At 41.4% G+C, this 27,689-nt stretch overlaps 1 protein-coding gene across 1 annotated transcript in view; it reads left to right on the top strand.

The window, feature by feature from the left end:
* Positions 1-27,689, top strand: part of EPC1 (enhancer of polycomb homolog 1) — an 82,362-nt gene that overhangs the window by 32,162 nt on the left and 22,511 nt on the right. Inside the window, exons 2-9 of the mRNA XM_065398952.1 lie at positions 17,922-18,081; positions 19,450-19,595; positions 19,681-19,887; positions 20,273-20,421; positions 24,461-24,620; positions 26,400-26,576; positions 26,664-26,753; positions 26,841-26,989. Coding sequence (XP_065255024.1) covers positions 17,922-18,081; positions 19,450-19,595; positions 19,681-19,887; positions 20,273-20,421; positions 24,461-24,620; positions 26,400-26,576; positions 26,664-26,753; positions 26,841-26,989 — 1,238 coding nt within the window. The remainder of the gene's footprint in view (positions 1-17,921; positions 18,082-19,449; positions 19,596-19,680; positions 19,888-20,272; positions 20,422-24,460; positions 24,621-26,399; positions 26,577-26,663; positions 26,754-26,840; positions 26,990-27,689) is intronic.

The following is a 27,689-nucleotide window of genomic DNA, read 5'->3' as shown; positions in this document are numbered from 1 at the left end:
TGCAGTAACTTACTCCTGGGGGAATTTTGCGCCAAAAATATTTTAAAATTCTGTGCACAATATTTTAAAACGCTGCAAATTTTATTTGTCAAAATAACACTACATAGTAGCGCCAGTTTCAGTTACTTTGATAATTTATTTCAAAATACCTGTCACCAAGTACATCTGTAACCGAATAGAGAGACACAAAATTTCCCCAGGAGTAGTGTTAAAGCCCCTGTGACAACCCAGTTCCTGTTTCAGAGCCCAGGGATCCAGAGGGAGAAACAGCCTTATGCTGGGTCCCAGGCTTGTGTGGAGTTTCCTGCGTGCCACCATCTCCTTCTTTCAAGGCGTGCTGGGAACCCTTCAGCTCCCTCCCCACAGCAGTGTCTTCTATGTGCGAGCTGGGCTCTGCCAGGTCCAGCAGCCCTTAGTGGCGGCCAGCAGCTCTGTAGCCCATTTCTGTGGGGGAAAGGAAATTCTGTGCTTACAACATTAATTTCTGCAAAATTCTGCATTGTGCAGTGGCGCAGAATTCCCCCAGGAGTAATAACTGTAGTTCTTCAAGATGTGTGCCCCTGTGGGTGCTCCACTAACTGCCCTTCTTCCCCTCTGCTTCAGATGTTGGCTAGGCTATAACTGGGTAGAGAAGGAACCTACTGCGATTCACCCATGCACGCCTAGATAGCTTTGGTGTCTGCCACAAAGAGGCATAGGGCGCATGCACAGGCTGACCGGACACTGTTAGCTAGAAATCTCTGATCGAGGACTTGAGAGGTGCATGTGCACCTGAAGTGGAGCACTCATAGGTCCATGCATCTTGAAGAAAATTTCCTTTCAACCTCGTTTTAGAACCTTAACATGGGTTTAAATACTCAGAATAACTAATTGCGGTTCAAAACAGTAGTAAAGCAACCTATCTTGCCAATGATGCAAATGATGTTGCTTTTTAGCAAGGTAGGTACTGTCAATGCTAAACTCAGGAAGGTCTGTAACAATTTGAAAATACATTACATTTCACAATTGATTCATCATGAGAAATGTTGCTTTATTTTAAGGATCCAAGACATTGTAATGAGATGCAATTGTACTTTAATGCTGACATTAGTTTTACTGGAGTAGACAGTAGTGTTTGCTGGCAGAAGGCTCGCAGACTCAGAATTTAACTCATGTTGGGTAACATTGTAGATATAGAAGTTCTTAAGCAAAAATAAATCCACTGTTGCTAAGTGAGTGTATGGGGAAAATGCTTTTCTCATAAACAAATTCTCAGACTTTTCTAATAGCCCTTCAGCAGAACTGCTGAGGTTTAAAGGTTGGAATTTGCTTCTTAATGTGGACTGTTTCCATGCAAGTGCTTGTTCCAAAGGAAACTATTTCTGACTACGCTGTTAATATTTTAAAATTGTGTATTGAGCATATTCAATAGACTAGTATCTCTCCTCTGGACTCTCTTCAATTTTAAAGTAAGAGATAATGTGACTGAGGAAAGGTTTTAAAAAAATGGGCACATTTAGTCTAGATAAGAGAAAGCTAAGAAGGGAATTAAATGTTCAAATATGTAAAAGGTTGTTATAAAGAGGACGATTATCAACTGTTGAGTCCACCGAGAGTAGGACAAGAAGTGATCACATTACTTTGCAGCAAGGGATATTTAGGTTAGATTTTAAGAACAGTGTTAACTGTAAATATAGGTAAGCACTGGAATAGATTACCAAGGGAGGTTGTGGAATCTCCATTCCTGGAGGTTTTTAAGAATGGGTTAGACAGATGCCTTTCTTGGATGATCTAGGTATACCTAATCCTGCCTCGAGGTCATCTAAGATACCCTTTGACTCTAAGGTCCCTTTCCAGCCCAACAGTTCTATGATGATGCAAATAAGCTTTTAGTTGCCTACATTTTATTAATTTCAATGGGTTCAAAGTTGCATATTTAAACATGAACTTGCTTCAGATTTCTATGGTATTTTTAATTTTTTAATAGTTTAGCACCTCCACCTCCCCAGTTAATCCCATATCCAGTACATTAATAGAGCATTAAGATTGAATGATTAAGCACCAAAAGTCAATGCACATGCACACAGCAGTTATCCCACATTTCAGGATTCAGCACTCAAACCTGAAGTAATTTTATGTATTTCCAACAGTCTTTTTGACTTACCTTCTTCCTCTTTGCCCCCAACTTCCCTCTGCACAGGACCTGCTCCCTCATTAGGAAGGTCACAGTGGTTAAATGGAAGGTGGGAAACACTTTTTCCCCTTTTTGTATCGTCAGAATTGAAATTTTTGTCTAGCAGTATTGCCCATTGGATTGATTTTGTATGTTTTCAAAGTTCAACTGGTCTGAGCAGTCTTGCCTCAACTGGTAGGCTTGCTCTTTCTTTTGTTAATAGCAAATAATGCCATTGTGGGGATTATCCCTCCTCCTTTCAGCTCCACCAAGATACCACCTTGCTAAACCTCTTCATTCCCTGCTCCCTCTTTGTTTGAGCTTACCAACCCCCCCCCCCAAAAAAAAATTCCCCCAAAGCTAAGAAATAGTTTTTGTTTACTCATCTTGCTGTTGGAAGCCCACAAATACAGAAGCAACTTCTCAGGCAAAGAGGGAGCAGAATTTATCAATTCCTTTGGAGGTGTCCAAATAAGATGACTCAGGAAGTTCAGACTGCGATGGTATAGATGAATTTGCTAAACAAATTTCTACTCTGTGTCCCTATTAAAATGATTAGTTGGCGAGATCATCTTTTAGTCTAGTTACAAAACATTATTCATGTATTTCAGGAACAAATGAGTATAATTAGACTACACTTTCACTCAGCAGTCATGATCTAAGCCTAAGCAGCAGTTCTAGTTTGGTGTTTGTAATAATTAGATCTTTGTGCTACAGTAATTACAGTGAAACCTTTCTTAAGCAACTACTCAAGGTACTGATTCGTCAGTTAAATTATCAGAAGATCACTTCTGTTATTCATCTTCCATAGTCACTTCCAAATTCTGCTCCATATGTTTTGGGTTACTTTGGCACAGTCTAATGGCCCTGTCTGTACGGCTTTGCTACAGTGGGACCAGATCTTTCACTGTCTCTTTGCAAGGGGTGCAAGGGACCTCTTGAGGTCCCTTCCAGTCCTACTGTTCTGTGATTCTGTAAAGCTGCTCTTATCAGACAGCTGAGGATTCCCTCACTATGGGTGAATCTCTTGGTGGCATAAACTGGTGTAGCTCTAGACTACATCAGACTGCTGTAACTTACGCCGGGGGCTAAACCAGCCCCTAGCAGCCTAGGAGATTAGTGGAATGCAAAGGTGGCTTAGAGCCCCTCTGGTCTGGTTAATATCTAAACACACTTGTATAGGATTTCTTTGCTTACCCAGTACTTCAGAAAATGAACTGGAACCCCAAATGTAGTTCTTTGGAGTGTAAATTTTCATGGGTAGATAGTGCTTTAGGAAGTAGTTTGCACAACCAATTACAGGTACACTTAAGCCCCAGTCACAATAGGAGGAAGATCCAAGGGAATGACAGTGTCAACTTCTCACCCCTTTTTTTGCCATCTCCCAGATATCCGGATAGAGACTGTCTACACGACAAGCATTACAGCAGCATAGTTGCAGCTATAATGTAGACACTACATCAACAGAAGCGTTTTTCCATCATTGTAGTAAATCCAACTACCCGAGGCTAGGTTGACAGAGGAATTCTTCTATCAACCTAGCAGTGTCTATGGCCTACAAAGTTAAGTCGACATAAGCCACTTCGCATTGAGGTAGGGTTGTATGTGTGTGTGTTTCTCCCACATGGCCCAACACTGACTGTTCTGGTCACAATTGTGAACTTCACTGCCCAGGGCCGGAAGGCCTCCCTCCTCTTTAAAGTCCCACAAACTTTTGAAATGCCTTTTCCTGATTTCCCAACTTGGCAAGCACACCTAGCAATTCTCCATTGTCTGCAACTGACCAGCTGAGCATGCTGGCTACGTGCTCTGGCTTGGAGTAGACAGAAGATACTGGGTCCTTGGGCCTGTGGGGAGAAGAAACTGTGCAAGCACAGCTACAGGCCAGCTGTAGAAACGTGGACAACTATGAGTAAATTTCACGGGGGATGCAGAAAAAGGGATACAACAGGAACCAGCAGCAATGCTGCAGGAAAGCAAAGGAACTGCAGCAGGTATCTCAGAAGGCCAGGAAGGCCAACAGGTGATCTGGTGCTAAGCCGCCAACCTGTCGCTTTTACAAAGAGCTGCATGCCATACTTGTTGGAGACCTCGGCACCATGCCTGATACCTCTGTGGAGCCTGAGCCACAGGCCCCTGGCATGAACAGGGAGTAGGATGGGGGACATGTGACTAGGGGATCCAGCTATGCTGTGAGCAAGGACCTGTTTTGAGACCCCACTGCAGATCAGTCATTCCTGGCAGTTGAGCCTGGGAGAACCTGATACGAGGGAATGATCCTCAGTAAGTGTTTAAATTTATTTCCCGTTACAGTGTTGGTGTCCCCAGCTCAACTGGGCACAGCAATTGCCTTTTTATTAATTTACTCATACTAGATGTGGTAGCAAGCAGTAGACAAAGAGAGGTAGTGTTACCTGCTTTTCATTGCCCTGAAGTTAGGGAAGGGGGGGCCATGTGGTTCATGTACATAGTGATGTCCCTTGAATCCTCATGAGATCTCTGTGAAACTTTCAAGGAGGTCCTCTGTAATCCTCTCCTGAAGGTTTCTAGGGATGGCAGCCTTATTTCTTCCGCCATGATAGGACATTTTCCCACACTGGCCAGCGATAACCTGGGCCGGCACCATTGCAGCACACAGGCTAGCAACATACAAGCATAGGCAGCTTTGGGACTCCAGCAGCCACTGTGCTCTCTGTGGGCTTGTGTTTACTATGGGGGTAAGTCGACCTAAGTTACACTACTCCAGCTATGTGAATAACATAGCTGGAGTTGACAAAACTTAGGTCGACTTCCCCCAATGTCTTCACTGTGCTGTGTCGATGGGAGATGCTCTCCAGTCGACTTCCCTTAATCTTCTCGGGGAGTTGGCGTACCGGGGTCAACTGGAAAGTACTCTGCCATCAATTTAGCAGGTCTTCACTAGACCCAGCGTTAATCTCCTCATAGTGAAGACCAGCCCTGAGTGTTATCCTCAGGAGTGAGATATGAGCTAAAATTACCACCGCCTATTTAAAAAAAAAAAAAAAAAAAAAAAAAAAAGTGCCGGTATTCAGTGGCATTGCTCTATACCAGGGGTTCTCAACCATTTTTCTTTCTGAGCCCCCCACACCCCCCTTAACGTGCTAGAAAAACTCCAGGGCCCAGCAGGGGCAGGGGTGGGGTCCGGGCCAGGGTTGGAAACCCTTGGGCATAGGTGTAGTTTGACATCTATTTGGGCAGGGGGGGACAAGGGCTGGCAGGGCTCTGGCCAGCTCTGCATAGCGGGGTCCAGGGAAGGAGCACCACCTCCACTCCCGACTCACCTCAGCAGGCCACCTGTCTGTCTGCGGCTGTGGCCAGTGGCTGCTCCCCGAGGGCTCTGCTGGGCCCGGAGCTGCCCGGGGAGTAGTCAAAAAGGGGACTGGAGCTGAGGAGCAGCCACAACCCCTGGCACCAGCAGCAGATAGGGGAATGCCATGGCTGGCCACTCCATGGCACCACCAGCTAGAGGAGCAGCTGCCCCACACTGCCTGGCTCCGGCTTCCCACCTAGGACCTAGCCAGAGGGCGGGGCCTGATGGGAGCTGGGGGAGAGGAGGAGGTTGGGGGGTGGAGCTGCCCCACTCTGGGTAAGGCACTGCAGTTTGGGGGGGGGTCAACATCCTTGTGCCCCCTCAACTCTGCCCATGGGCTCAAGGTTTCTTCCCATGTCAGGGTTTCAGGGTGCCCCTCCTCCCCCCCCACCCCCCGGGGGTTTCTGCCCTGTACTGCTCCTGGCTCGGGGCTGGAGTTGCAGCTCCACTCCGTGCCGCTCCTGGCGGCAGAGGGGAGGGGCAGGGCAGGAGGAGAGCTCGGAACTTCATCCCTGCACTATTCCCCCCTTCAGGCCCGCCGGGGGGGGGGGGGGGGGATTTCAGTGGCTGGGCTCTGTGCCCGCTCCTGCCCCCCCAAAAGGACTTGTGGACCCACAGTTGAGAACCGCTGCTCTCTACTTAGTTTCGTGCAACCCAGTAATTCCCTCCTCATTTCCCTAATCCATGGCGTGCCATATTCACCATGGCTGGTGCTGAGAGTGGCGTCGTGCACAAGCACTCCCAAGCAGAAGTATCAATAATTGTCTTGTTTAAAATTTTAGGGGAGGAGAGGAAGGAAATATTAAGTTTTTCTTTCTGTTGTAACTATACGGACAATGGTAGCTCTGTTTACTGCTGCTGGGGGCCTTGAGGGGTTCCCCCTGCACATTTGCAGTGTGCCTGAACCAGATGAGGAGAAATAAGAGGACTCGGGATGACATGTTCAATGGGATCCTGCAAACCAGTGTGAGCACAGGCCCTGGAGGGTGAACATTGCTGACAGCCTGGAGAAGGAAAGAGGAGAAGGAGATGCAGCAGGACATAATGGGGCTTCTCTGGCAGCAAACACAGATGCTGCACACTATTGTGGACCTACAGGTTCAACAATCCCAGTCTCAGCCTCCTCTGCAGTCCATGGAGAACTCCATGCAGTACCTACATCCTCCCCTGCCTCCAACATTCCATATGGCATCAGGGGCTGCTGTCCTACCCCTCCGCGAGTGATGACCTAGATAGGGCCCTACCAAATTCATGGTCCGTTTTGGTCAATTTCACAGTCATGGGATTTTTTTTTAATGGCAAGTTCCATTATTTCAGCTATTTAAATCTGAAATTTCACAGTGTTGTAATTGTAGGAGTCCTGACCCAAAAAAGTGTTGTGGGGGGGTCACAAGGTTATTGTAGGAGGGGTTGCGATATTACTACATTTATTTCTGCACTGCTGCTGGCGGCAGCTCTGGAGAGTGGCGGCTGCTGGCTGGGAGTCCAGCTCTGAAGGCAGAGCCACTGCCAGCAGCAGGGTAGAAGTTATGATAGCATGGTATTATATGCCGCCCAGCTTTGAAGTCAGCACAGAAGTAAAGGTAGCAATACCATGACCCCCTAAAATAACCTTGTGACACCACCCCCCTGCAACTCTTTTGGGTCAGGACCCCCAATTTGAGAAATGCTGGTCTCCCCCTATGAAATCTGTATAGTGTAGGGTAAAAGCACACAAAAGACCAGATTTCAGGGTCTGTGACGCATTTTTCATGGTGCTGAATTTGATAGGGCCCTAATTATAGACAACCACAGCTTCATATACACTGACCTGTGAATGCCACAATTGCTTTCTGTATAGCTAAAATGGACATGAATATTCTTTCCCCTTTATAAGTTCTGTTTTGTTAATTTATTAAGTTTTTTAATTTATTTGCTTTTAAATTGCACAGATTTTTTCACTAATTGTTGTTACTGAATAAAATTAAATTACTTTCCAAATAGATCTTTATTAGTTCACAACATATGCTGCAGAGTGCCTAACAGTTCTGAAAACACCCACTTATTTGTTATTGTACAGTATGATACAACTCAGAGGATCGGTGACCAACACTTTAATAATCATATATGTACACCAAGCACCACACAGTTCTTAACAGACCGCAAAACAGTAGGGCTGGTAAGCCACAGTATACCACATCACGTTACTGTGTCTCACTGTTAAAGTGCTCTGTATAGCACCTCATTGAGCTGTCCTAATAACCTGTGGGTCTGGCTGTTCAAACTCAGCAGACAGCTGCTCCACCTCCACCCCGGTGGCAACATTTCCCCCTTTGCTTCAGATACTGTGTGGGACACAGCAGGCAGCTATAACCATTGGAATATTTTTCTCACTGAGATCCAGTCTTGTGAGTAAACAACGCCGTCACTTCAGTCTACCAAAAGCACATTCAGCTGTCATTCTGCACCTGCGGAGCTGGTAGTTGAATCTTTCCTTGGTGCTGTCAGGATGGCCAGTGTATGACTTCATGAGCCAGGGGAATAAGGGGTCAGCTGGATCCCCAAGGATCACTACTGGTATTTCATCATTCCCAATGGTAATCCCCCAGTCAGGAAAGAAAGTCCCTGCTTGTAGCTTTCTGAAAAGCCCTGTGTTTTTAAAGATGGGAGAGTCATCCACCTTCCCTGACTAGCCCATGCTGGTGTCAGTGAAACATCTTCTGTGATCCATAACTGCTAGTGTAAACCATAGAAAAGTAGCCCTTTCTGTTTGATGTACTCTGTAGCAAGATGGTTTAGTGTCAAACATGTGCATGCTGTCTATTGTTCCACTGCAGTTTGGGAACATCATTGCTGCACATCCATCCACTCTGCCCTGCACATTGCAGAGAGTCACATTTCTGCATAGCAAGGGTGATTAATGGCCCTGCACACTTGCATGACAACTGCCTCCCCAATGGATTTTCCAACTCCAAATTGTTTTCTGATTTACCGGTAGGAATCTGGTGTTGCAAGTTTCCACAATGCCATTGCTACTCGCTTCTTCACTGCAGGGCAGTTCTTATTTTGGTGTCCCAGCACTGGAGGACTGGGACAAGCTCGGCACACAGTTCCAGGAATGTGGCCTTGTGCATCCGAAAATTCTGCAGCTGCTGCTCATCATCTCAAGCCTGCATTACTATTTGAGCACTCCAGCATTTGAAGCTGCTCTATTAACGCCACCAGCAGCCTTGAATTGGTTCTTATTCTGTCCCACAGCAATCTCCAAGAAAACATCGTCACCTGCTTATTTGGTGGTTCGTGCAGCTCTGCAAATTCTGGAGGATCACTCATCCTGTGTTTAGAATGCTTAGGATAATAGTGCAGAGCTGTACAGTCTCTGTGCTTCTGTCAGAGATGTTGGTCAGCAAGGAAGGCCACGCGGGTTTGTGGGATTTTGAAAAAAGCATGAAAATTATGGGATAGATGACATTATGGGATGGAGACAGTTGCACACTGGTAAGTGGACCCCTTGCTCCCAGTCACCTCTGTGTGCATTGCCAAGATGTCCCAAAAGACAGTGCGCTGGATGGTGGCTGGTTGCACACTGGGATGCCTACCCAGGGAAAACTTCACTGCATTGATACAAGCTCTCCTGGTGGGTACATGCACCCCCTGACACAATGAGCCAAATATGCATGCGCACAAACAATATGCTAACGTTGACAACTTTATGCCCAAGTAACTTGTGTTGACCAAAGTTTGTAGTGTAGACATGGTCCATACTGGGCGTAGGTCAGTTTAACTACGTCTCTCAGGAGTGTGAATTTTTCATACCCAAGTGACGTACCTAGGTCCACCTAAGTTCTTAGGTATAGACCAGGCCTGAGTTTTCAGAGCATGGAACCAGGCCTCCCAGGAGGCAAGAGACTTCCAGGAGCAGTCAGAGCAGCATTGTTGGTAGGGGGAAGGAGCCAGGCTGGGCTATACCCACTCATTCTCCGCCTCCCACCCCATCCCAGGAGCCCAGATTTAGGTACCAACACCACAATGGCCCATTGGCTGGAATTCGCACTCCTTCCTGCGAGGCAAGCAGCAGGAGCAGGGTGTGGGCTGGGCAGGTCACTTGCCCCACTGTGGAGCTGGGCTCTAGTGACACCACCTCACCAGCACCTAGGACAGTGATGTAGGGCAGGAGTTCCCACAAATTCCCAGGGTCTGATTTCTCAGGAGGCAAGAGAAACTCCCTCTGGTTGCTGCCTGTGTTCTGGCCACTTCTGCAGAGAGGGAAGCATATTGAAAGCCTTTAAAATGAGACTGATGGCTGCTGTTTTGGTTGAGCTTTGAAATAGAGGAGAACTTTAACTTTTTAAAAAGTTAATCATTGTTCAGATGTGTAATAAGTTGGGCCAGCTGTGTGACACAAGTGTGTGTGTGTGTGTGTATATATATATATATATATATACACACACACACACACACACACACACACACACACACACACACACACACACAGAGAAATTGAGAACTAACAAGGAGCATGCCTGACATTATCCTTATTACTAGTGCTTGTATGTTCTGTCTCTTTGGGGCAGGGTCCATATCACCATGCCGGTTTCAATTATTTTGGTAATTTTATTTAAAAATACCTTTCAGCAAGTATGTCTGTAACAATTCAAACAACAAAAAAGGATTCAGGAAATGTTTTTGACAAATGATTTATTTCTAGGCATATTAATACAAAACTTTGAGTAATTCATTTAAACTACAATACAGAACCGTATTTCCCGTACCCCTCAGAAGCAGTGCAAAGGCTTGGGGAAGTCTGGTAATGGAGAGGGAAGTAATTGCTGGGAAGGAGACTGGGAATGAACCTGGAGGGTTGTTGGGTGTGGGTTGGAGAAGTATGGAACAGACTTTTTTGAGGGGAGCTAATGACGGATTTGTGGAGCCTCTCCCATGCAGACCCTGGCTGACCCCTAGCCTCTCCCATTCAGCCAGGCATAAGCTGTCCCTCTCCCCATGTTCCCTCTACCTCCACTCCCATTCAGAACCTGGCTCAGTGCTGTCACCCCATTAGCTCCTGTGTCCTTCTCTGTCCATCCTTCCCCCTCCTCCCCCATCCCATGCCTCCTCACCTGACCCTATGGGCAGGGCGCTGTGAGGAAGGCAGTCTCTGCCTACTCCCTCTCCTCGGCTGGCTGCTCCTGCCATGAGCCATCTGCCCTCTCTTCTGGTGCCACAACCACCCCGGTGAGCAAAAGCTGTAATTGCAGCTTCCCTTTGCCTCCCCATCAGAATCGATTATTCTGCCTGGGACAGGGGGAGACACTAATTCTGTGCTCAGCAATGTTGCAGAATTGCCCCAGGAGTAATGTTTGTTCAGGGCTTTGTGCTGCGGTTACCTGATTCTGGCTGAGGTCTTTTGGACCTATTGCAATACAAATAACTATCAAATTAAGTTTAATTGGGACTACATTTACATTATTTAGACTGATAAACTATAACTTAGAAATCCAGCAGTTGAATTTTAACCAAATTCTATGTAGGTCAGGTATTAATGGAGGGGAGATTCTTGGTCATTGAAGCCAAGTCTGCTTACACAAGGGCTGATCTGATCCAGAGTCGTAACACACTTCCTTCTGCGTTTTGAGTAGAGTAACACTAATAATCTGTAGTAGTGGTATTTTGTGTTTTCAAAGCACTGTACAAACATTACTTAAGTTTCACAATTCTTTGTGAAGTAAGCAAGTATAATCCCCCTTTTTGCAGATATGGAAATAGCTACAGAAAGGTTTTAGCTTGTGCACAGTCACATCAGTGCCCAAACCAGAATTAAAATAAGTTTCTCATACCATTGTTCAGTACCTCAAACCATAATGCCCATTTTGCTATAACTGCTGTATAAGAATTTTTTGTTACTCCTTGTTTTCTCAATTTTTTTCTCATTTGTCTACCTCAAAGATACTTCATTCTTTGTTGAAGCTGTAATTAATGATGATCTATTATTTTTTTCTATTAGTGAGTAATCTATTAATTTTTGTATTAGTGAGTAGTAAATCCTAACTACTTTGAGCAGATGCCTTGAAACTTCAACAGATGTATGCTTAATGTAGAAATACAAACAGTGACGTATTAATTCAGCAAAGTACCTTTTATAGGAATGTAAAGTATAAAAATTTTACTGACTATTAAATAAAGACTTTTCAAAGTCTGTTCTTTCTCGGAAAGCTGTAAAAGTATTAGTGTGTGTGTTTTATTTCTGGAAACTGGACTACAAATCTTTAACAAGGTCCTAATAGTTTTCCAGAGTTATCAAGGTTTTTGCAGTGATCCATTCTGCACAATGTGCTCTGTACATAGCTAGCCTTCAAGACCATTCAGAAACTAATTCTGCACTAGCTTTAATCTCTCTATTTGCTTAGTTTGAACCAAATGGAACAAGTTAATGAATTGTCAAGTAATTGCACTGGCTTCCTGTTTGCTTGTGAAAGCAAACCAGGATGCTTGACTTTGATCTAAAAAGCCCTGTATCGTTTGGACATGGCTATCTGAGAGGACATCCCAGCCTTGGAGGTCAGTTGAGGTACTGGAACTAATGGTTCCTTTGAATTAACATTGTGGACTCAGAGTGGGGCATTATCATGAAGGACTCTCCAGCTCTAGAATTCAATCTTATCACTAGTTTGACAAAATCTGTTGGCCTTAAGACCAGCCTCGTCTGCCCGGCGAGGCGTGTAATATTATATTGGATGAGTTTTCCAATGGTGACAGTAAGCCCTTTCAAAAATCCCATCCCAGATCAAATGACTTACAAGCACAAGTCCCATTCGATTTCAGGGGGACTTTGAATGCTCTTGAAAACATTAAAACAGTCAAGTTTCCATGTTAGTTTCCCATATTAGTTAAGGCCCAGTGATAGTGATGGGTACATGTATCAATGAATAAATGAGATGAGGCTCTTTTCTCCCTTCTCCCCTCCCCTGCCCATTTCTTCACTTTACAAAATCAGCGCAGACTGATAGTTGTGATGAATTATGTAGGGTTGTTACAGGTCAGAATATGAGATGCTTTGGAGACATGAGTGGAGAAACTTGTACAGAATTCACTCATTATTCCAGGCTCAAGCTAATGATACTAGTTCTTCTCTGAGCGCTGAAATTTACCTGTACTTTTTGTTTTGTTTTGTTTGTTTTTTTGTTTTGAGTATTTTGTTGGATGGAGTGTAGTCTAATTATGACTTTCACTTCCTGAGTTATGCTTGTAAGCAATACAAGCTATTAGTGTGGTTTCTTCCAATCTTTCATAAGTCTCTTTAAGAAGACTTTGAGCCTCAGTCATAAGACTTGTATTTATATTTAATTTTTGTAACCTTAATTTTGCATTCTTTTCCTGTTGTATGATTTAACTTTTATAAGGTATCTTGTAACTTTTTGGCAGTTTGTTGGTTGAAGGGAAATGGATAAAACTGTCAGTCCCAGATTCTGATAGAACAGTGCATAAACTCATTTAGTCTCTTTAGTCTCTTATCCCAATAGTTCAAACATGGGTCATCTCTAAAATCACTTTTGAACACACATTGTTGTGGACAGGACCAAACTCTTAACATTTTTTCACAATCTGTGCTTGAGACTTGAGGCATGACTTTTTTTGTGTAGAGGGCTTATTGTTTACTAGTGTGGTTGGAACACAGTACCATCAGACATCTGCTCTTCTGTGTTTAAATATATTCTTTCCATGTCTAGAAAATTAAAAAAACTAAAACTTTAGATGTAGAATGGCATTGTCAAAAGCACACTGTCCTAACTGCTCATAAAATTAATCAGTGGGACCCATTGACTTCAGTGGATACAGAATTAGGCCAGTGCCGATCATGTTTCAAAAAAGCTCACCCTTAATGAATATCTGATAAGAGTAATGTTAGCCATTTAGCATAAATATTTTTTTATTGTTTAAAAATGTGGTGGTATCAAACTTTTCAAAGTAGAGCTGTCAGAAATCATCAGGGCAGAGAACATAATATTTGAAAATGAGAACTGGAATTAAAGTTGAATGAGGAAACTAATGCACAGGATATGCAGTTCAAGAATTCCTGTACAGAAGAACTCAGGAGAGAGAGAGAGAGCTATTTCCAGAGTTGAAGCTTCATACCATTTTGGTGGAGGGACCGAATTCAAAGGACAGGCTTTGAATTATCAGTTTCACTAAACTGATTAGTGAATTAAATCTTGATGGTATAGGAATAACTTTAATAGTTTAATAGCCATTGAAAAACAAAGTAATATATCTACCTCAGAATACAAATGTTTCCAACCCAAATAATTTTAATCATACCTGCAAACTGTTCTGTATCATTGTTTTAAAAAAAATATACACATTGCTGATAGGTAAACCAAAATGCACAAGACAAAATGGATCCTTCTGAGAATGGAACAGTGACCAGTTTTACCCTGCAGACTAAAATAACCCCAAGCAAGATATTGGTATGCTTTTTGAAACTTTTAAAGCTTTGACTCCAAGCTGGCACAACTGATACTTAACTTTCTACAAAAATCAGTGGAAAAACATAGGACACAGCTAAATCTGTGTACCAATCCATCTACTGTAGGATAAAGATAGACATGCATATGGAGACCTTCATGCAAGAGGAAGTAAAACAGGAATGCAATCTCAGCCCAGTCCTTGTCAGTATGTACATCAGTAGCAAAACCCGGGGTTTTCACTAAATGCCTGATACTTGCTGCTGATCTAGTCACACTATTGCCCTCTTAATATATTATACAAAAGAATTTCCCCTTGCTAGAAATGTACTGTAAAACAGGTTCTACAGGGCAGCCTGGGAACAATCAAAACCTTAATTTTTTTTTATTTTTATTTATTAAAGACAGAAATCAAACCTCTTAAATATGTTCCTGGGCATCATAATAAATGTACCATGAAGCCTTAATATAGCTATAAAAACATCACATCTAGACTTTTGCGTGCAATAAAGAACCATTAAATAACTAACACTTTCTGATAAAACCACTAATCTATTTTACAGTATAATTCAACCTATTCTACTGCATGGGAATGAAGTCTAGTGCCATTTTTAGCTACCATGATAATGGTTGAGACAAAATTCCAATGGAAACCATTTCCCCTACACTTCCACTAATTACCATTTATTAGACAAGTACTCCGCAACAATGATTAGAGCAGACCTAATCAACTTACAGAAAAGAACTCTAAACTTTTGGTGCCCTCTCTGCCAAAACAGCATAGGTCTCTCCATTACAAAGCACTAGAGGATCAAAAAATGAATCGAATTAGAAGTATAACCCCATACCATGTATCACTTCTGGGTCTCACAACTGTAACCTCTTTACCAGTGAAGCAAGCAACTTTTAACTAAAATTTTAAAAGGTCAAAAAACCCTGGATTGTTAATAAAATACCAGTCTACAGCTCACTTGGAGGAACCGGTCAAAACCAAGCAATTGAACTGGTGCAAATCTATACAACAAAACTCTTCCACTCAGTTTTTCTGTATTTTATTATGAGGTAATCTAAGGGCAGATTCTACAATACAGAAGTGGTGACTATGGGAGCTCTTTGGATCATGACACTGTATGTGCAGCATCTGTGCTACCATAATATAAATAACATTAAACTCCAGGTGGAAACTCTGCAGTAGAGCTCAGAGCACACAAGGAAAGAAATGTAACACAAAAGGGTGCTAAAAATCATGTGAGTTAAAACTAGTGAGGGTAATAAGATCACATAGTTGCTCAGTAAGTAATGTATGCATCTTGATGGCTTAGTTCCTTTTTATTGAAATAAAAAGGAATCTTGTTTATCTATCATGCAGGCTCTGCTGCTACTCATAGCAGTCCCCAACTATGCCACAGCGATGTAAAAATTGACCGATTTCTTAAAAGTTGTACTGCTACCCACACTGTATGGTACTAATGGGAAACTGATCATGGTCCTTAGTACTTGCAAGGTTCTGCAGCTTGGCAGAGCTATGATTTAGATCAAGAATTGGGTTTGTCTGCAGGCTTGAACAACATCACTTTAAATTCATTTCACATTTGGAAGCTTAACTGTAAAGGCTAGAAAATGTCATTTATTTTAATTAAAGCATACATTTTTGCCATACTTAAAACTTGACACTAAATTCACCAAGATAAGTTAGATAATTATTGAATGGTTCTTTCAAGCCATCATCCAAAATACAAAAAACTGCAATAAATAGTTGGAAGATTTGTATCAGAAATAACTTTTTTTTAACAATCATGCACAATTTTTTTTTCCCCAATGAAAGGAGGTGTTAAGCCTCATAGTATCTACTAGAGGAATTTTGCGCCACTGCGTGTGCGCATAATTCACGTGCCATGCATTTCCCCCCCACGCCCCTGAAAATAGCTTCTGCTGGTAAAATTGCTGCAGTTCCTCCTTTTGCCCACCAGAGGGCGCCATGGCGCTAGAACGGAGCAGCCACTCCTGGACAGCTGCGGGGGGAGAGAGCCTGTACAGATGCTCCCTGACTTACGCAAGCGTTCCAGTCCGGAACGCCTTGCGTAACTCAAATTTTGCGTAAATCAGAAACATATACCCGACCATTACGCCAACAACAACAAAAAACCCTCTTATTACTAGCTTACGGAACTTTTTCCTGTAAGTGCAGATTTGCGTAAGTCGGGTTTGCATAATCCGGGGGGCGTCTGTAGTGCCTTCTTCACAGTGCCTGTTGGGCCAGGTCAGGAGACAGGGGATATGGGGAAACAGACAGCATAGGGCAGCTGGGGGGGTCAGACAGGGGCTCATAACGGTTAGTGGGGGAGGACAGACTGGGGTAGGGGCTGAATGGGAGTGGAGGCGCAGGGGACAGGGGAGGGAGTGCAGGGCCACATGGGAACAGGGGTGGATGTGCCTGACTGAATGGGAGAGACTAGGGGTCAGCCAGGGTCTGCATGTGGGAAGCTCCCTAACAATCTTTCTCCACGGGCCCCACCATCCTTGTCCCATCCATACCCAACAACCTTTCAAATTCACACCCAGGCTCTTTCTCAGCAATTACTTCCCTCTCCCTCAGCTCCTCTGTTACCCCGGACTCCCCCAAACCTTTGCACTGTTTCTGAGTGGTGCGGGAAATACAGTTCTGTATTGTAACTTAAATGAATTATTACTCCGAGTTCTGTATTAGATTCCTTACTAGACATATTATTTGTCAAAAAACATTTCCCGAATCCTTTTTTTAGGGCCTGGGCCAGCCCCCATGGGAGGGAGTGTCGCCCAGCCCCGCCCCAACCTCTGCTCCCAGTCTCAGCTCCCAGTCGCAACCCCTGGCTCCTGCCCATGGCCTGGGCCCCAGCCACAGCTCCACTCTTGCCCCTAGCTCCCAACCACAGCTTCCAGGGGGAGAGGGCGGCATGGGCAGATTACATTGGGATAAGGGGGGGCACAACTTAAAGTTTGGGGACTACTGCCGTAGAGTGTCCCACAGTACTTGGTATTGTTGAGACCTCACCTGGAGTATTGTGTCCAGTTTTGGGTACCACACTTTAAGAAAGATGTGGACAAAATAAACAGAGCCCAGAAGAGAGCAACAAAAATAATAAAATGTTTAAAAAGCCTGACCTATAAAGAGAGGTTTAAAAAAAAATTGGACGTGTTTAGTCTTGAGAGAAAAAGACTGATAACAGTCTTCAAATATGTCTTATGGTCTATTTATAAAGAGGATGGGGATCAATTGTTCATGTCCACTGGAGGTAGGACAAGAAGTAATTGGCTTAATCTGCAGCAAGGGAGACTTAGGTTAGATATTAGGAAGAACGTTCTAACTATAAGGATAGTTAAACCACTGGAATAGGCTTCCTTCCAATGAAGGTTGTAAAGTGCCTGTTATAGTAGGTTTTTAAGAACAGATTAGACAAACAACTGTCAGGGATGGGCTATGTATATTTGATCCTGCCTCAGCATGAAGGCATGGCCTAGATGACGCCTCAAGGGCCCTTCAGCCCTACATTTCTATGATTTTATCTTTTTATACTTCCACAAGTATTTGTTTAGCTTGACATGCAAATAACATGTCATTGAATAGTCATAATATTTCCTTAGATACAAAATAGTGTTGCTTGTTCCCATAAGGGATTTTGGTTGGTTGTTTTTTGCTATTTCTAAATAGCTACCTCTGTACAGAAGAGAACTCTAGAGCTTTCCAGTTTTGTGTGTGTGTGAGAGAGAGAGAGAGAGCGCGCGCCACCTACTGGAAGTCTTATTGGTGTATCCTTGTTATGTGTTACTTGGAACATCTCTAAAATGTATTGTTAATTTATCATGTCTTGTCTTTTCTTTGTGATGTAAATAAATAAATCTACAGAAACTAATATGTTTTATCTTTTTAAAAGTGGGCTAGGAAAGTAAGGTAAACTCCTTGCACCAGGTGTCTCAATAGAATGTCAATTTTCAAATCCCTTCTTTTTGTTTTTATTTATAGGAACATCATCTTCAGCGAGCTATCTCGGCACAACAGGTATATGGAGAGAAGAGGGATAATATGGTTATACCAGTCCCAGAGGCAGAAAGTAATATTGCTTACTATGAATCTATATATCCTGGGGAGTTTAGGATGCCAAAGCAGCTCATTCACATACAGCGTAAGTATAAATATTTTTTAAATGTATGTGAAAGCCTATATCCAAAATGTTCCTAAACTGATTTAATTAAAGGGATTTCTTAAACACCTATTGAACTACTGTTGAAACTTCCTTTCAAAGATTAATGTTTGTGCAGCATCTTAAGGTGTAAACCAGTGGTGGGCAACCTGTGACCCACAGGCCACATACGGCCCATCAGGGTAAACATTTTGTAGACATTGACCATCCGTGGGCATGGCCCCGTGCAGCTCCCAGTGGCTGCAGTTAGCCATTGTCTTCAGTTAAATGGAGTATGTTCACCTCTTAAACACATTCTAGAATTCTTCATGGGATCTTCAGCTGCTTCTAGATGCCTAGATAGCCCACTTGGGTGCTGTTGCTTGTTTTCATCTTTATCTGGCTAGGAGATTTCAACTGTTCCTTTTGGATGTGAACCTCACCACAGTCATCACTTTACTTGGGGCAATACTTGAAAACATCTCAGAAGTTCTTGCTAATGTGGAATACAGTTGTATGCTTTAATTAGCAATATCTTGAACATGATATCTGTGCCCCATAAACTGAATAGATTCCCAGTTTATTTCTGGATAAAAGATTGGGATTGATTTACAAACCTCTTTCTTGAGAGTACTGACTACTTCCGTGACCATTTACTTCCTCATGCTCTCTCCTGATAGTAGAGGTCAACTGAAGTTCTTAAGCTGAATGCCCTGTGAACAAAAAGCGGTTTTCAAAATGTTACCTGTATGTAAAGTTAGATTATCATAGGTTCGTCTGGCATGATCTTTAACCAATTTTTTTATTTTTATTTATTTTTGTGTTTTATTTAAGATATTAAGGTTATTGATGAGGAGAACTTGGGTGATGTCAGTCTAGTCATCAGTGAAGCTTTTTGCTGAAATACCACATATAATCGGGGTGAAATTCTGGCTTCCTGGAAGTCACCCCAAAAAAACAACCCCTGACTTCAACAGGGCCAGGATGTCACTCCAGATTCTTAGATTGAACTATAGGAAGTATACTGGATAGTAAATAAGCAGTTGAATGCTTAGGTATTATATTTATAATGTCAGCTTCAGTTAATGTCTGCTTGCATTGTGTCAATGCTTCTGTTAATTTTGTTCTTTTTATTCTTGCTCACTGTACTTTTTATATCTGTTTAATAAAAGTATCAAGTTGTTACTAGAGAAAACCTGTTCTATAGATTTTTTTTTTTTTTTTTTCCCCCCCCACGAACAAAAACCACATGTTCTGTCTTGCTCTCCAAACCATAAAAGTATAGCCTATAATCCCAGGCACTTTTTTTGTTGTCGTTGCAACAAAATACTTCCATAGTACTTCCATGTTAACATTCACTGTATTGTTTAGCTTTTAGTTTGGATGCTGAACAGCCTGATTATGACTTGGATTCAGAAGATGACGCCTTTGTGAATAAGTTGAAGAAAAGAATGGACATCTCTCCTTTGCAGTTTGAGGAGATGATAGACAGGCTAGAAAAGGGCAGTGGTCAGCAGGTACGACATTATTTCAGATAAAAAATGAAAAAAAAATACTTTCATATGTTGCTATTTCTTGTAACACATTGGGTTTTACATTTAGCCAGTCAGCCTGCAGGAGGCCAAACTGCTTCTGAAGGAAGATGATGAATTAATTAGAGAAGTGTATGAGTACTGGATTAAAAAGAGGAAAAACTGTCGAGGTCCCTCTCTTATCCCAGCAGTAAAACAAGAGAAGCGAGATGGTTCCAGCACAAATGATCCTTATGTTGCTTTTAGAAGGCGAACAGAAAAGATGCAGACTCGAAAAGTGAGTAGATATAAAATCTGGCACATTCTTATTGTATTGAAGCATTACTAAGTCAACTTAACTTTTTTAATACTGAATCTTGAAAAGAAAAGGAAAAAACCCACTATTTGCCTGCTAATGGCATCACTCAATTGAAATATTATACAGTCAAATTACAGAAGTTTGTATCCCAGGAGTATCACTGTCTCTCTCTTTTTTTTTTTTTTTTTTTTTTTTTTTTTTTGTAGGTTACTACAAAATCCAATGATAATAAATGCAGGTGACTTGTAACTTGCAGTAGATGTAAGATTCTCTGTACTTTGACATGTCAAAATGCTTGATACGCACTCATTATAGAAATTAAACAAACTTCAATGAAATGAAAAATGTCGTCTTATATCCACAGAATCGAAAGAATGATGAAGCATCTTACGAAAAGATGCTTAAGTTGCGTCGAGATCTGAGTCGTGCTGTAACTATCCTAGAGATGATAAAGAGAAGGGAAAAAAGCAAGAGGGAGTTATTGCATTTAACACTGGAAATTATGGAAAAGAGGTAGAGTACATCGACAGTATTTCATAATCATTTTTGAAAAATTTAGCATTAAATATTCACGCTCTTGCATAAACAGAACTAATACTAAAATGTCTTTTTGACTTGTGTAAATCTTTTTTTTTTTTTAAACAACTACTTTTTAACTTTTGTGCTTAATTATTTTATTATAGTATAGCATGCTTTCACATTTTACAAAGAGAAAATTATATACTTACAAATCAGGAAGGAATTAGTCTAGTCTTCATCCAGTCACCCTTGTTTTGTCAGTTTTGATTTAGGTTTCTTTCACTGTGCACAAATCTAGAAAGAGGAGACTGCGGAAACTATAGGTAAATTTATTAAGAACATAAAAATGGCCTTGTTGGGTCAGACGCTTGGTCGTCCATATGGCCCAGTATTCTGTCTTCTGACAGTGGCCGGAGCTAGATGCTTCAGAACGAATGAACAGAACAGGGCAATTTCCAGTGATCCATTCCCAGTCATCCAGTCAGTTTCTGGCAGTTGGGAGGTTTAGGGACATCCGGATCATGGGATTGCCTCCTTGACCATCTTGGCTAATAGGTCCATCAATGGCTATCCTCCATGAACTTATCTAACTGTTTTTTGTACCAGTTATACTTTTGGCCTTCACAACAACCAGTGGTAACAAGTTCCACAGGTTGACTTTGCGTTGCGAAGAAGTACTTCCTTATGTTTGCTTTAAACCTGCCTATTAATTTCACTGGGTGATACCTAGTTCTTGTGTTATGTGAAGGGGTAAATAACTCTTCCTTATTCCCTTTCTAAAATCATGGCTGGTATGGAGAGACTTCTATCGTATCTCCCCTTAGTCATCTCTTTTCTAACCTGAACAGTTCAAGTCTTTTTAATTTCTCTTCATATGGAAGCTGTTTAATACCCCCTAATCATTTTTGTTGTCTTTCTCTGTACCAGTTCTAATATCTCTCTTGAGATAGGGCGGGGGTTCTCAAACTGGGGGTCGTGACCCTTCAGGGGGTCACAAGGTTATTGCATGGAGGGTTGCAAGCTGTCAGCCTCCACCCCCAAATCCCGCTTTGCCTCCAGCATTTATAAGTGTTAAATTAAAAAACACTTTTTTTGTATTTTATAAGGGAGGGTCACACTCATAGGTTTGCTGTATGAAAGGGCACCAATACAAAAGTTTGAGAAACCCTGAGATAGGGCGACCAGAACTGCATGCAGTATTCAAGGTGTTGGCATACCTCAGACTTACATAGTGATATTGATATTTTCTATTTTATTATCTATTCCTTTCCAAATGGTTCCTAACACTTTTAGCTTTTTTTGACTGCCATTGCACATTGAGCAAATGTTTTCAGGGAGTTATCCACAATGATTCCCAAGATCTCTGAGTGGTAACAGCTAATTTAGACCCCATTATTTTGCATGTATAGTTGGAAACAGTAATTCCAATCGGCATTACTTTGCATTTGACAGATGAAATTTCATGTTGATATTTTGTCACCCAGTTTAGTCAGATCCCTTTGTAGCTCTTTGCAGACAGCTTTGGACTCCACTATCTTGAGTAATTTTGTATTGTCGGCAAATTTTGCCACCTCACTGTGTTTCCCCATTTTTCAGATAATGTATGAATATGTTAATCAGCAAGGACCCAGTCAGATCCTTGGGGGACATGGTTATTTACCTCTCCATTGTGAAAACTGACTATTTATTCCTACCCCTTTGTTTTCTGTCTTTTAACCAGTTACTGACCTTCCCTCTTATCCTATTACTGCTTAATTTACTTCAAAGCTTCTTGGGGAGGGACCTTGTCGAAGGTTTTCTGAAAGTCCAAGTACACTGTATTGACTGGATCACCCTTGTCCACATGCTTGTTCATATCCTCAAAAAACTAATAGATTGATTGAGGCATGATTTCCCATTACAAACCTGGGTTGACTCTTCCCTAGCATATCCAGTTTATCTGTGTCTGATAATTCTGTTCTTTACTATAGTTTCAACCAATTTGCTTTGTACTGAATTTAGGCTTACAAGCCTAAAATTGCTAGGATTGCCTCTGAAGCCTTTTTGAAATATTGGTGTTACATTGGCTACCCCTCACTCATCTGGTACAGAGGCTGACTTCAGCAGTAGGTTACATACCACAGTTAGTAGTTCTGCAGTTTCACATTTGATTTCCTTCAGAACTCTTGGGTGAATCCCATCTGGTCCTGGTGACTTACTACTGTTTAATATATCAGTTTGTTCCAAAACCTACTCTTTTGACACCTCAATCTGGGACAGTTCCTCAGATTTGTCACCTAAAAAGAATGGCTCTGATGTGAGGATCTCGCCCACATCCTCTGCAGTGAAAACCGCTGTGAAGAATTCATTTAGCTTCTCCACAACAACCTTGTTTCCTTCGGTGTTCCTTCAACTCCTTGATCATCCAGTGGCCCCACTGACTGACAGGCTTCCAGCTTCTGATGTACTTACAAGAACTAACAGCAATTTTTTTTATCTTTAGCTAGTTCCTCTTCAAATTGTTTCTTTGCCTGGCTTATTATACTTTTACGCCTGACTTGCTAGAGTTTATGCTCCTTTCTCCTCACTAGAACTTACTTTCCAGTTTTTAAAGGATGCCTTTTTGCCTCTGAGCGCCTCTTTTACTCTGTAATTTAGCCATGATGGCATTTTTTGGTTCTTTTACTGTTTTTTTTTTTTCTTTTTTATTTGGGGCATACATTTAGTTTGAGTCTCTGTTAATGATGTTTTTAAATAGTCTCCGTGCAGTCTGCAGGCCTTTCTTCCTTGTGACGGTTTCTTTTAATTTCCATTTAAGTAGCTTTCTCATTTTTTGTGTAGTTCCCCATTTTGGAAACCTGGAATTCTTTTGATGTATCTTAAATTTCTTAAGTGAAATTAAGCTTTTCCATGAGTGATTGCTATGCCAGGGACACAGACCAAAAACTTTTGGTGTGGTAGTGAATCACAAATTATTTATAGGCTTTATTCCTTTCCTTTTTCACCATCCTCTTTGTCCCAACCACTTTAACATCTGATCCAAAATCCACCTGGGCAAAACGGCTGGCAGTCTTCTCCAGTGATATAATGCACTGTTCTGTAGGAGTTATTTGCATGTAATCAAGCACTCCTATCAACACTTTATCCAACAGACATACCTCACCCCTCCCACCTCATGATAGTTGATATCATCTTTGCAATATGTAGAGGTTTTTTAGTTGATTTCTGACATGGAGTATTGATCTTTAGTTTATGTATGTTTACTCTAAGCCAATTATATGGACACTTTCAGAAATTGAAATATATCTGTATAGCTAGAAGTTTTACTCTTTTAAGACACTGAATACTATAGCACAACAGTTCTCAAACTGTGGGTCGCGACCCTGTTTTAATGGGGCCGGTGGGGCTTCGGCTTTGGACCGCCTGCCCGGGGCGACGGGGCTTGGGTGGGCTCAGGCTTCAGTCACCCCTCCTGGGGTCATGTAGTAATTTTTGTTGTCAAAAGGGAATTGTGGCGCAATGACGTTTGAGAACCAACCGTTGCTGGCATGATAAAAGCTTGTAATATGAGATTACGGCTCAGGCACCTTGTCCTTGTTGTTTAAGGTGGTACTTACTACTTTTTTGTTTTAGTTTAGGTCATTAGTACTTGTGACATACCCACCTACTAAAATAATAATTCTCTGTTTTTCCCTTCTGACCCCCACCCCTTATTTCTTCATTTTCTACAACTTTTCTGAAGTTCTTACAGATAGCTATCATTTGGTTCCTTGCCAACTTTTCTTTAGGCAATGCAGAGTCCATTATATTAATCTCTCTCCTGAAGTAATATTGTCTAAATGTTGTCTTTGTTAGTTACCATCCTCTGAGGACTTTCTGATTTAGCTATACATCTTTTTAATGGTGGCCAAAGCTGCGAGTAGTATTCTAATTGTAACTACTATGTAATGTATCTAAGTTATACTATGTCATGTGCTGTTGGTGGAAACTAAAAATAGTATGCAAATATTCAGGGTTTTTGACAATTTAGCACTTAAAAATTTTTTTATTTCAGGTATAATTTGGGTGACTACAGTGGAGAGATCATGTCCGAGGTTATGGCACAGCGCCAGCCAATGAAACCTACCTATGCCATCCCCATCATTCCTGTTACAAATAGCAGTCCATTTAAGCATCAAGAAGCTATGGAACTGAAGGAATTCAAAGTTAACAAGGTGAAGGCGTGGTACTTATAAACAAATATTTATGGTCTTGTGTCACCAGAACACACAAGGTTTTAGACTATGATACCAGAAATTATGCTTATTTTTGAAGGTAAAACCTTTTCTAAAAAATGAAAGACCTATTGTTAAAGGACACTAGCAGATCCTCGGCTGGTATAAATTGTCAGAGTTCTATTGAAGTTAGGATTACTTGCATAAGAAATAAAGCAAAATGATGAAGTTCAAAGCAAGTATAGAGCAAGTGGCTCAGGACTGGCAGAGGCCGATGTCAAACTTGCATCAGGATAATCCATCCTTGTATTTTATGACTCTAGCAAGATTATATCAGGAATTGTTTAGGTCCCTGTTTTCAGCTGATGCTGTTCATATAGTTTTGCCTGTGAACTACCTTTACAAAACTGGCAAAAAATACTTTTTTAAAGATGTAAGCTGCAAAAACTAACTTAAAACCTACAGTTTGGTGAAGGATATAGTCATAAATTCATTATTGACGTCAGTTTTCAAATGCATTACACCTCGTAGTAGTTTGTATGTGTATAAAAATAGAGAGTAAGTAATGTGTGTTAAATGGGGGGAATTTTAAAAATGCTATTGCTCTGTAAATTCTGCAGACATAAAACACACAAAGCAAATGATGCTGAATTCTCCAATTAACCAGAGAAGCATTGATAGTTTATTTAGCATTTTTATCTGGTATTTACTGTAATGTCCAAAAACTCAAATCAAAATCAGAGTTCCATTCTGCTATGTATTGAATGAATACAGGTGTAGGCAGGCGTGGTTCCCCCAAAAACCAGTAATGCTTTAATGTAAAGTCTTATCTGAAAGAGCCTTTACCCAGTAGCCCATATGGAATTTCTTTCATCTGCCTTAAAAGGATGAATGCCTCTAGTTGGGTTCTAATCAGTCTGAGCTTTACAGAATGGTAAATTTCTGCTGTAATTCAAGTTTTTAGAGCACACTATTTATTAATGGCAGCAGCTGAATTCCTAAATGTTGCTTTACCTGATAAATAGGACTACATAATTAGGCAATTATATGCAAGTATATATACTTTAGCTCCCAAAATCTTTTTCCCCATGTATACAACACTACTGCAAAGCTTGAAAGAGGCAACTAGAGTACTTCTTGTCAAGACATTTTGATATGCTGTTAAATTCATGTTTACACCATGTAATGATCTGTTGGGTAAATTGTTTTTATTAAAGATTTCTCCTTTGGTTTAAAACTCTTCAGTGGCATCTGGGAAATGGGTTGGAGTTTTTTAACTTTGTCTCAAGTCACACAGTGCTCTGACTTTTTTTAGGTTTAGAAGAATAGTTTAACTTCCTTTCCATATCTGTCATTTTTATACTGTTTTGGGAAGTGGTATAAAAATGCCTATTAAATAAAAGGGGGGGGGGGAGAGACTTTCAATGCAGATGAAAACTTGTGTTCATAGGGATGCCTTCATGCTTTGTTCATGTTGATGATGCCCATCTAACCATGTCTTAAATAATGTCAAGTTCTGAGGTGGTGTTCCACAGTAGTATTTAGTCTTAACTGGATGTCGCAGAATAGTCTCTGAACTAACAGTGTTTAATTCCTTCTTAAAATAATTAGAACACTTTGCTGTTAAAGCCCAGAAATCTGAATTTTGATTAAATGCTTTGTGTTGCTGTTAATTCAGTCCAGTTTTGAGCACATTTGCACTAGACTTTTGAAAACCCGCTATTTAGTATGATCACAAGTTGGTTAAACTGAGTGAATTAAGCTTTTATTTTCTTGCAGCAAGAGAAAGCTGATGTTATAAGACCCAAAAGGAAATATGAGAAGAAGCCCAAAGTCTTACCTTCATCTGCTGCTGCTACTCCTCAACAGACAAGTCCTGCTGCACTGCCAGTCTTTAATGCTAAAGATCTGAATCAGTATGATTTCCCCAGCTCAGATGAAGAACCTCTTTCCCAAGTATGATCTCTACAGTTTATTGCTTCTTTTCTAAGAGCAGTAGAAATCTATCTCATGAACTTACCAGCTCCCTTTGTGTTTTCAAAGGTTATGTCTGGTTCCTCCGAAGCTGAGGAAGAAAATGATCCTGATGGTCCTTTTGCTTTCCGTAGGAAAGCAGGTTGTCAGTACTATGCTGTAAGTGAGACTTCTCTACAAACTATAAGACTGAGCATCATTATAGAATAAATCTTATTTTTAATTGTTCTCTAAAATTCTTTTAAGCCTCATTTAGACCAAACTGGCAACTGGCCATGGAGTAGTCCTAAAGACGGAAGATTAGGAGATGTCCGCTATAGATACTGCTTAACCACGCTCACTGTACCCCAAAGGTGTATTGGGTTTGCACGAAGACGGGTTGGACGTGGCGGAAGGTAAGCTGCACTTAATTATTGCTATAAAAAGTTATGGATAATTTTAAAATTGACACAAGGGCAAAAGTGAAAATGAAAGACAGTGGCACCCTAAAAGATAGTACATACGGAATCCTTTCACTTACTGATGTTGTTTTTATCTTTTGGTTTGTTCCACTGTAAAAGCATTCTGACACTGTTTACTTCTTTGTTTATAGACCATTATTGTTGATATTGGGAAAAGCTTTTGCCACTCCAGAGCTGAGGTTAGAGGTTGTAGTATAAAAATTATTTGTTGGTGAATGGTAGATTTTAAAAATGGGTTTCCCCTCTCCCAGAACCCAAAGACCATCCTCTACTTGAGAAACACTGAAGTCCTGAAAGTTCAGTCTGACATACCTGTAAAATTTAGCTATGTATGATTGCTGCTGTGAGCTAACATGTTACTTGTAATCCTGAAATCTGCAGACAGTTTTGTGATTGTCTAGCATGGTAATTTTTAAGACCTGAGACTTCCAAAAAATGGGAGTTCAATGTTATGCTCCCAAATAAGGCCTAGATACAGCAAATCACTTAAGCTAAGTTCATGTTTAAGTACTTGATCTTTCAAAAGTGCTGTGTACCAAAGCAGCTTCCAATGAGTTAATGGTAGATACTCAGGACATTCACTTAGGTGGCTAAATATGGACTCTAAGGAACATTACTTCAGGCATCTACTTCT

The sequence above is a fragment of the Emys orbicularis genome, chromosome 2 (assembly GCF_028017835.1).
Source record: "Emys orbicularis isolate rEmyOrb1 chromosome 2, rEmyOrb1.hap1, whole genome shotgun sequence".
NCBI lineage: Eukaryota > Metazoa > Chordata > Testudines > Emydidae > Emys > Emys orbicularis.
This window is presented reverse-complemented; position numbering and strand designations above follow the sequence as displayed.